General features: G+C 33.2%; 1 protein-coding gene across 2 annotated transcripts in view; it reads left to right on the forward strand.

Annotated features, from left to right (window-relative positions):
* Positions 1–10,391, forward strand: part of Cdh9 (cadherin 9) — a 118,608-nt gene that overhangs the window by 83,561 nt on the left and 24,656 nt on the right. The window contains exons 3-6 of one of the 2 annotated variants that reach the window (XM_004642296.1): positions 5,649–5,768; positions 6,331–6,498; positions 8,047–8,234; positions 9,132–9,385. In XM_004642296.1, coding sequence (XP_004642353.1) covers positions 5,649–5,768; positions 6,331–6,498; positions 8,047–8,234; positions 9,132–9,385 — 730 coding nt within the window. The remainder of the gene's footprint in view (positions 1–5,648; positions 5,769–6,330; positions 6,499–8,046; positions 8,235–9,131; positions 9,386–10,391) is intronic. The other variant, XM_023702370.1, reaches the window with a different exon arrangement.

A 10,391-nucleotide genomic window follows, 5' to 3' on the forward strand; every position in this document is an offset into this window, starting at 1 on the left:
GGCAGAGAGAACGAGCTAGCCCTGCTAGAACCCAAGAAGAGTGGTGATGTGGAGAATCGCTTCTTCCTTCACTTTTGCTAATTTTTAACAATTTATTCTAAGATTGAGCAAAGTTAAAATAAGTGCATACCTTTTCTATAGGACTCAAAAAGAAGGCCTTTGAACAAAGAGTAGGATTGTACCTGTATTATATGTGTTATTTTTCTACCCACTTCATGCATAAATTGATCGTGTTTTTTCCCCTTTCCTTATACCATGATACCCACAATTCCAGAAAAACTCTGCTTGCATAGAAATTCCTAAAATATTCACCAAGAGAGTTACTTACTAAATCTCTTTCAATATTTCTTCATGATTTACTATGATGAACTTACTTTTCTGATTTTAAACTTTTTCTAAAATATTTTTAATTATACAGTAAGAAAATAGTGGGTTAAAGACTATCATAAAACTTTTTATTCTATATTTCACTTAATGTATATTGTATGCAGACCTTATCTTAATAAGACAAATTATCAAATTGATAATATTGAAATGATGCTGAGGCTTTTTGCTATGAGATGTCACTTAGGCTTCACTGCATGTATATTTATATTAATACTTAAATTTAAAATATACACGTACATCTATGAAAGAAAATATTCCCACATATGACTGGAAAAATCAGGGCTGGGGAGACAGATCAGTAGAATAAGCACTTACCTGGCAAGAGTAAGCACCTGAATTCAATCCCCAGTTAGACCAAAAAGAAAAAAAAGAAAAAAAATTAAAGTGCTTGCCTGGCAAATGCAAGGGCTTTAGTTCAATCCCCTGTTCTACCAAAAAAAGAAAAAAGAAGAAAGAAAAAAATGACTGGAGAAATCAAGGAAGAATATATAGCTTGCTGGTATGAGTGCCTACCTGTCAAGCTCCAGGACTTGGTTCGGTCCCCAGTACTGAATAGCACGCTGGCCTGAGCTGATCTGGCCACCAAAGTTAGGTGTGGTGGTGCACAACTGTAATTCCAGTGCTGGGCAGGCGGACACAGGAGGATTACTATAAGTCCAAGCTGCATAGCAAGCCCTGTACCAAATAAATAAATAATAATTATGAAATTTTAAAAAATGTTTTGTTAAAGGTGTCAGGGATATAGCTCAATGACATATGTGAATTCTAGGCATGTGCAAGGTCCTAAATTCAATCTCTGGTACCAAAAAGAAAAAAAAAGTGTTTAGCTGGTTAAAACATTCAAGGTGATATATTTTCTTTTGTCCTGTTTTCAAAAATATTATAAAATTATTTAAAATAGTTTAAAACATAAAAATCATGTTATTTAAATATTATTACTAAATAATATTGACCACATATGTTATTACATTTATGGAAAAAATAAATCTGTGTTCTACTGTCCCACTAATCATGTGTTTTCCCTTGACTCAATTTTTAAGTAAAAATAACATATCTTAGATGTTTAACAGTTTCCCTAAGTAACATCATGATGTTGACAAGTGGAAAACATTATTGTGTGATTTTAGCTTTTTAGTAACTTTATAGATTAGATGGGTCCAGTCTCTAGATTAACTTCCTAATTTGCCTAAGCCTAGCTGTTCTTAGGTAAGTTCACTGATCATATATGAAAAATATAGAACATTCAAAGTGAATTTCACCACAACACATATTGAAGGATACAGCAATGTACAGGATGCTGTCTTCATCTGTACTTATGGAAAGCCTAAAATGATGCTTTTCCCCCTGGTGACGCAGTCACTGACATAGAATTGCTCAATTAGCAAATTACATTTTCATAATAGTAAACTTAAATAATTCATGGTCAAATATCTCCAAATGTGAAAAGAGTTCTCCTCCCTTTCTGAAGAATTAGCATCCTAAATAACTTATTTTAGTTTATGTCTACACAAAAGGATTAAATATCAAATAAAGATATGTTAAAAATAAAAAAAATATATTAACTAGAATTGTGAGCATTATTATGGGAGAAATGGCTTTATCACTTTGGCTTAGGTCTAGAAAAATACATATACAGGTGCTTTTCAGTGATAAAATCTTTCAGTTGAGATAAACTGAGGATCTGTAGTGTTTTCACTCAGGAAAGAGAAGCATTCAGTATAAGGGTTGAAATTCTTACCGCATGAATTAATTTTTAGAAAATATAAAAAGACTAGTTAAATTTAATTGTTAAATTTCAAATGCATTGACTAGTAATGAACTATTAGTATTAATGTCAATGAATGATATATCTATTGATTGGTAATTACAGAACCATATAGGCAAATTAAGAAATACAATTATATAGGTTACAAATAAATAAAATATATGGACTGTCTAAATAAGTAAAAGTATAATTAAACAATTCACTCTGAAATTCAAAATCAATGGAGTGATTAAAATCAAACTTTTGAAAAGTTTTATATAACATACTAAAATATTTTATATAATGTACTGAAAATATGCTATAACATTGTAAGGTACACAAGGGAATTCATGATAGGATTCAGTTAAGAGTAATTTTGAACTATGCCATAAATTTTATAGAGATATACAACAAAAGAAAAGTAGGGGAACATCCACCAATATGTTCTGTTATGTTTACTTCCTATAACTTTCTGTTATACTGTATTTATTTATATTTTTGTAATACTGCAGATTTAACCCAGGGTTTTGTAAGTGTTCTACAACTGAGCTAAACCACAGTCCCTTCATTACTAGTACTACACCTTTAAACAACTGACACATTTGAAAAGACCATCACTTCTGTGAGTTTAAAGGCAATTTAATTTGCAAAATAAAATGAAGCAAATACTATCAATAACTAATATATAGCATACAGCATAGCTTTGTCTGTTTTGGGACAAAATACTCAACATGCACAACATAGAGAAGAAGAGGTTTGACTGGTCTAACAGTTTCTTGACTTTGATCATTGGCTGACTCCAAAAGAGAAACATCTTGATGGAAGGGAAGGATAGATGACAGTTAATCACCCCCACGGCAGCCAGAAAGCAAATGGAGAAAATCGGAAATTCTGAGGGGACCCAGCCATCCATAGGCTTGACCCTATGACAAACCTCTTCCTACTAAGTCACTGCAGCACCACATTTAGCTGTGAATTCATCAGTGAATTACTCCACCAAGGACCCTACAATTGAATAACCTTTGAATAGCCTTACCTATGAACATGAGGACTGTGGGGGACATTTTAAATATATATCACTGTGCTGTGCCCCTGGCCTCCAAACAATTCACATCTACTTCAAAACACTGTGTGTTTAATCTATCTCTAAGCATTGCCAAATCTTAACAGTATCAGTATTTCTGCGAAGTCCAAATCCAAAATATCCTATAAGATTTACGAAAAACTCTTAGCTGTGAGTTCCCATGAAAATAAAAAAGAAAGTCGCAAATACTTGCAACATGTCAATGTTACTCTCACACAGGGTAAACATGTATTTCAGAGGAGATTAGGTGATAGAAAAGACTCAGGACAAAGCAAGAGCAAAATCCAGCAGGGTGAATAGCTCCATGTCCAGGAACAGGGTTGGTTTTGACAAGCTAGAACTCCACATTGCTTGGGCAATCTCATCCCAGTGGCTTTGAAAGTTACAGCCACATGTCCTCTCCCTTAGACAGGTTTCCCTCACTTCCTAGCTCTGCTTAGCACAATCTAGTTCTTTAGATCTATAATTTTTGAGGCCTCTAATGCTCTTTTAGAACATTGAACCTCATAGTTTAATATATGACAATACCAGCAGCACAGTTTTTAGTCTCCTAGCCTTCACTCGAAAGATAGGTGGGAGCTACTACAACCACACAGCGCTTTCATTCTACATGTGTGTAAAACTAGCACCATGTGAATAATGCCAAGATCTTCAACCAACTTGAGCAGTAGATCAGCTCCTTTGGACTATAGCTACAGAGACTATAGTTATCTCAGTAGCTGAATTCAGGGAAACAGTTTCCTAGGTGGCCCATAATGAGCAGAGTACCCAAAGGATTTCTTTTCAAAGAATAGTATTTCAAAGAGATTACTGTTTTATATGCTTGAGTTTTTGGAGAATGAGATCCAGCCATTTTCTAAGATTCTTTCAAGGCATTTTTCTTGTGGAATTCATATAAGATAATTAGCTTCTTTATTAATGGCAAAACTTTAGCAGTCACACCATCTTTGGCTTCAAGTTTACAGGTTCTTTAGGGGTTAAATTTTATTTTTAAAGGAATTTTCTAAACATAATTTTGCCCCAAATTCTCTATAAATCTTGCTGTAACCATCTAGCCATATCTGTACCACAGCTTGAATATTGGTTTGTCCTGAACTTTACTGTGCCAAATTCATTAGTTTACTGCTTTTAGTCTCTTGAAAAGTCTGAGGAAATGGGAACTCTATGAACAGATTTTCCTATCACAGCATAACATAACATAGTCCAACTGCCCCTAGAGTCTTTGTTCCCATTCGAAACATTTCAAGCCTGGCTTTTACTATGTGTTTTTCTGTAAATATTTTGGCTTTCTGAATTCTGGTCAGGAAAGTCTATCAAGATTTGTTCAGAGCATTCTAAACCTTCTCTAGCCAACATTGCCAAACTTTACTTTTCATACAAACTATTCAGAAAAGTTAAAAATATAGTCAAATACAATCACAGTAGTGATCTCATTTCTGGAATGAATTTTCAATATTAATGGGCTTTCCTGACACTAACTGTACAACTTAAAAGAGGATACTACTCACCTCACAGGAGATAGGAAATACGGAGGGAAATGAGAAGGCAATGATAGGATTTGAAAGCACACTGTAACGTAATGTACCCCTTTCAAGCAAGCCATACCTCCTGACTGATCATTGACATCGTCATTGAATGCATCCACTGATAAGTATAATGTGCTGTAATCCAATTACTTTCCAAAATCCCAGTTGTGAATATATGCTGCTGTTGAGAGATATTTTACATCTAATCCATAGGAGCATATGTATGTGTATAGCCACGTTGAATATACATTTGCACATCAATAGGTGCAATGCTATCTATATTATTTAGCTTTTAAAAAGAAGCACATGCACATCATAACAATTTATGCCTTGTGTACAGTAAAAGACAGTGAAACTTTTATAATTCAATTGTTTTTATCCCTCCTCTTTTTTTCCCTCCCCACTCATTTTTTCTAATACTGATGATTGAACCAAACAATTTTTAATAAAAATCTTGAATTTTACCACTAAAATTTATGGCACTTTGTTTCCCCATAATAATATAACAACGAGAACTCTTTTTGTTTCAGTCTAAGCCACTTTAATAATTCACCAGAGTAAAGCACAAGAGATTTGAAATTTTGGATTCATCTTTACATGTTTCCACTTATCAAGAAATGTGCTGAATTAAATTTCTCATTCTTTCTAGTTGTTAGAAAGTTTAATCCATTATAATATTTATACAAAATAAATAAATTATTTCTTGGCCTCCTTGTATCCACCTTTATGATAAAATATATTTTGACTGCATTGTCTTAGCAAGCAATAAATTGAAAATGTTTACATTTAAGAAAAATAGAAGAAAGAAGCTCCTTTTATGGCAAACACTACTTATAGAAAATTTTAGGAAAAATTTTCAAAGTTTGAAGTATTCACGGCTCTATATCTGGGAAATGGCTTTATGTAGGTACGTCTGTTATTCAAGTGACTGCAACAGACGCAGATGATGCCAACTACGGAAACAGTGCCAAGGTGGTCTACAGCATACTTCAAGGACAGCCATACTTTTCAGTGGACCCAGAATCAGGTAAAAACACTTATCATTTGGTCTGCATCGCATTATATAATACACCTGCCTTCATGCCTGTTTCAGAACTTTTTAAAATATCTAAAACTAGCCCATTTTGTACTATGCTTCTATTTCTTTCTTAAAGTTATTATATAGGAAAAACACCCCACAAACTCCTTTGATGGTAACAAACTGTTTGAATCCTTCTTTAAACAAATATATATATAGTTTAAATTTAGCATGCTCAGTTGGAAATTGAACAGATTCAGCACATTATATAGCATAAAAATGTTCAAAATCTGAAAAATATGACAATTAGTAGAATGTAGTTCTGAAACTTTTAAACAAAATTCACTTCTAAATCAAAAGAATAACCATATTGCTTTAGCAAAGCCTAATCAGGAAAGAATAGCCCCAAGCAGATTTCTTTATTCTGCGAATTGTGTCAAGTGGTTGTACATTGAAGAACTTTTTAAGCTCATTTTTTCCATTTGTTGTTATCAACTTCTGTAAAGTGAACCTTGCATAGTTTATTATGTCAATGACTGAGTTGTCTACTTTTTTTTTTTTAAACTTAAAGGCATAATAAAAACTGCACTACCAGACATGAGCAGAGAAAATCGAGAACAGTATCAAGTGGTTATACAGGCCAAAGACATGGGTGGTCAGATGGGTGGCCTCTCTGGGACCACCACAGTGAACATCACCCTCACAGATGTCAACAACAATCCTCCTCGATTTCCACAGAGTAAGAATGGTTTCCTTTATCTCATGTTCAAAAGTATCTGATCATACAACTTAACAATATATTTGTGTTAGCAGTTTTTCTATTTATATCTGCATGAATTGACAGCATTGTCCTAAAAAAATCCATATATAAAATGATGATTATTTCCATCAAAGGATGTAGGCTCAGACAAGTGCATGAGCTTCTTTTAGAGTTTTAAGACTCTTTTATAGATTTTGTAGAGTTAGAAAGTTTTACAGGCTTACTTGCCAACATTCATTGCAACCACCCTTTTCCTTCTGATCTGCTTGCTTAGGAGTGTGAGCTCTTAAGTCTGGGTGCTAAAATTCAAATTTGAGTCTGTCACTTTTCTTGCCTCAAATCTCTTGTTTCTACATCACATAAATACTATCAGCCTTATTGATTTTATAAATAGGGACTTTACACTTCACTAAAATCACTACTATGTGATATCTTAGTATCTTCTAAAAACCAGGCTTGAGACTGTTAGAGTACTAACAAAATGCTGAGGAATAGATCCTGAAATAGGTACCATTACGAACCTAACCTCACTCCTCATAGCCAATCCATGTGTTAGGTGCTGTGGTTTCCTACTTTGTAATGCAGATGATGACATTGACATCAAAGTTCACAGAATTCTGCCATTTGTCTGCTGGATTCAGACTAACACAGCTGGACTTCACAACTCATTTTCTTAACCACTAAACAAACCAGAAAAAGAAGAGACTCTGAAGTCAAAACATTTTCACCAAGCCTGGTAGATGATTTCCTGAGCCTGGGCGTGACAATAGTTGACCTGTGTTGAACTGGAAGGACCAGTATGAGTACTAATTGACCTCACCTAAAGCTCAGCACATACTAAGCGTTCAAAAACATTTCTGACCTCAGTATTTTTTGACCTCCTTATTGTCTCCCGGTAGAAAATATCTAAAATGGTTTAAAGAATACTCATAATGGAATATACTAATTTGACATGTCTGTATGAAGTAGAAAAAAGCCAGTTCTTATTTAAAGATATGAACATTAAAATGAATCAAGCCACTAAAAGAGCCATAGTTGTTTGTAGTATTTTTTGTCTTTAAATTGAAGTAAAATAAATGAATTTTTATCATGATTGAATACTAGTAAAAACATGTCATTTTTTAAAGCCCTTACATAAGCAACAATTTTTTTCTGCCATTTTAAGTCAAATTTCCACATTGTAGGTCCCAGAATATAGTTCAGGAGAACAGCACCTGCCTGGCAAGCACAATGTCCTGAGTTTGATTCCTGTAACAAAAAGAAAACGTTCCATATGCTAGCGTCAGGCCTTTCATTGGTTCTGTCATCTTGGGACACATTGATCTGGGACTTAGTTCTCAATTATAAAAGAAGACTTTTCTGCCTTTATACATTATTTTCTCACCTTATTAAATATATATGCTTTGATTCATCAGACAATATGATAAATTCTATTCCAAATTAAAATTGGTTTCAGTAAAAAGTAGAGAAAATTTTGTAAAGTCATCTAAACATGAAATGTCGAAGGAGCTCTGATTTAATTTGTAGGCACGTACCATTTTAATTCTCCCGAGTCTGTTCCTCCTGGAACCCACGTCGGAAGGATCAAAGCCAGTGACCCTGACATGGGAACAAACGCGGAGATGGCATACAGCATCGCAGAAGGAGATGGGGCGGACACATTCGAAGTTGTCACTGACAAGGACACGCAGGAAGGGATCATAACTGTCAAAAAGGTTCCTTTTTACTGTCTTTTTTTTTTTTAACTGAGTACTGCAGTTTCCTCTTACCTTTCACTAAAGGAGAGACAAGCTTTGATCTCACCTTTACTTATGTAGTCTGTTATTCACAAAAGTGAGAAGTATTAGTCCATCAAATAAGTGGAGCATCTTCATCAGTGATAATTATAAAGTGATACAAAAGTTCAAATGATTGTTTGTGTAAACAACAATCAGACCAGAACTAAACTCAACTGTACTCATTTTTTTATTTCTCTACGTGAAAAAATAAGTATACACCGGACACTTATCACTGTAAGCATTTTCCAAAACATTTTAATTGCAAGTGTAATGGTTTGTTTAAATAAGTGGAAACCTAGAAATGTTGTGTGCTTCATTTAGTTTTTCTTGATTTTTTTTTAATGCAGTGTGGAAGAGTATTCGGAAACTTCCCATAGAACAATAGTCAAAATTAATTATTGTGTGTTTAATTTTTCACTCATATCTTCTTTCTGTAAGTGCTCAAAATACTGAAAAATAGATTTATCCTAACCTTGAACAACCATTAAGCTTTCTTCTGATTTAAATATAGTTAACTTTCATAATAGTGATATACATAATTTATATATCTACCAAATAATCTTTCAGTTAGCTGTGAATGACAAAATTGAAATATGTTACTCATTAGGAATCAGGAATAATGTGTATTCTGTTATATCTGTTTAATCCTCATAAATAAAAGTAAAGAAAAATAAGTATCAAAGATGTATCCATCAATTTGATATACCTTGGAAGCAATAATCATGAAAGCATTCTGTTTGACATCAATAAAATTCAAGTTATTTAAATTTGACATTGTTGTCTATTGTCTCGCTTTCCAAATTGTGCTGAATTTCTTTTTTAATTTAACTTCAGAATTTAGATTTTGAGAAAAAAATGCTGTATACTTTAAGAGTGGATGCAAGTAACACCCATCTTGACCCACGATTCTTACACCTGGGCCCTTTCAAAGACACAGCTGTGGTCAAAATATCTGTAGAAGACATAGATGAGCCCCCTGTGTTCAGCAAAAACCCTTACTTGATAGAAGTTGATGAAGATGTAAAGGAGGGCAGCATCATTGGGCAGGTCACTGCATATGACCCGGATGCCATGAACAACTTAATAAAGTAAGTACTTTAACAGAACTTATTTTTACAAAAAATTGATTATCTACTTCCAAGCCATATAGGAAAAATTTTATTGCACAACATACAGTCAACCACCATAACTAAAACTTTCAATGAACAAATTCTTAGCTCGGTTGCCATCTAAGACCTTCAATTATACTATTTCACTTTGCTGTGATGATCTCACTAGATGGATGTTGTTATGATATTTCTCTGGAGATGATAAGACTAATTCACTGAGTGCCTAAATAATTAGACCAATATTAGCAAAACCAGGTTCTTAAAAATTGGGCAGAGATTCGCATCTTTTAGTGTTGGTGTCTTTCTTGAACATTCTCTCTCTCTCTTTCTCTTTCTCTCATTTAAATTGAAATGCAAGTAAAAATGGTTAAAAGTTAAAATTCAAACCCTGGTCTTTCTAGAAGTACTGAAATATATTTTAAAAAATAATAATTAAAGCAAATGTCTATTAAAATATTGAGAGAATACCGTTTCGGTTATATTGCAGCTGTGACAGTATCACTAAAGAATTCCTGATATGCAGTGGAAGCCAACAGGAAGGGTATATGTCTTAGTTATTCTGAGCACAATGTGCTGCCTCGGAATTTGAATATTATGTGCATCGTTTGAAGCTCAGAAACCAAATAAAATCTTAAATTTTCTAATAAGGAGAATGTAAACACCTTTAAAACAAAAATGGGTATGTTAGATGGATGATGTTGAATAATATGGAGAGCACAGTAGGAAAGAAGAGACAAATGAAGAATAAACTGTTAGTTAAGTGTATGACTAGCAAAATACCTAGAATTTCATTTTATTTAAAATTTAATTGTTTAATAAAACAAAATCAATTGTTAAATTAATTTGCAGCTATCCTTTAAACATGATAAATTCACATGCACAATACAAAATTTATTAACAATATAATATTCAAGTTTTATTTGCTGTGTAAAATAATTTATAGTATATATACAATTTATTAGCTATTACCCATTATGGACCACAT

The sequence above is a fragment of the Octodon degus genome, unplaced genomic scaffold, assembly GCF_000260255.1.
Source record: "Octodon degus isolate 3935 unplaced genomic scaffold, OctDeg1.0 scaffold00149, whole genome shotgun sequence".
Classification (NCBI taxonomy): domain Eukaryota; kingdom Metazoa; phylum Chordata; class Mammalia; order Rodentia; family Octodontidae; genus Octodon; species Octodon degus.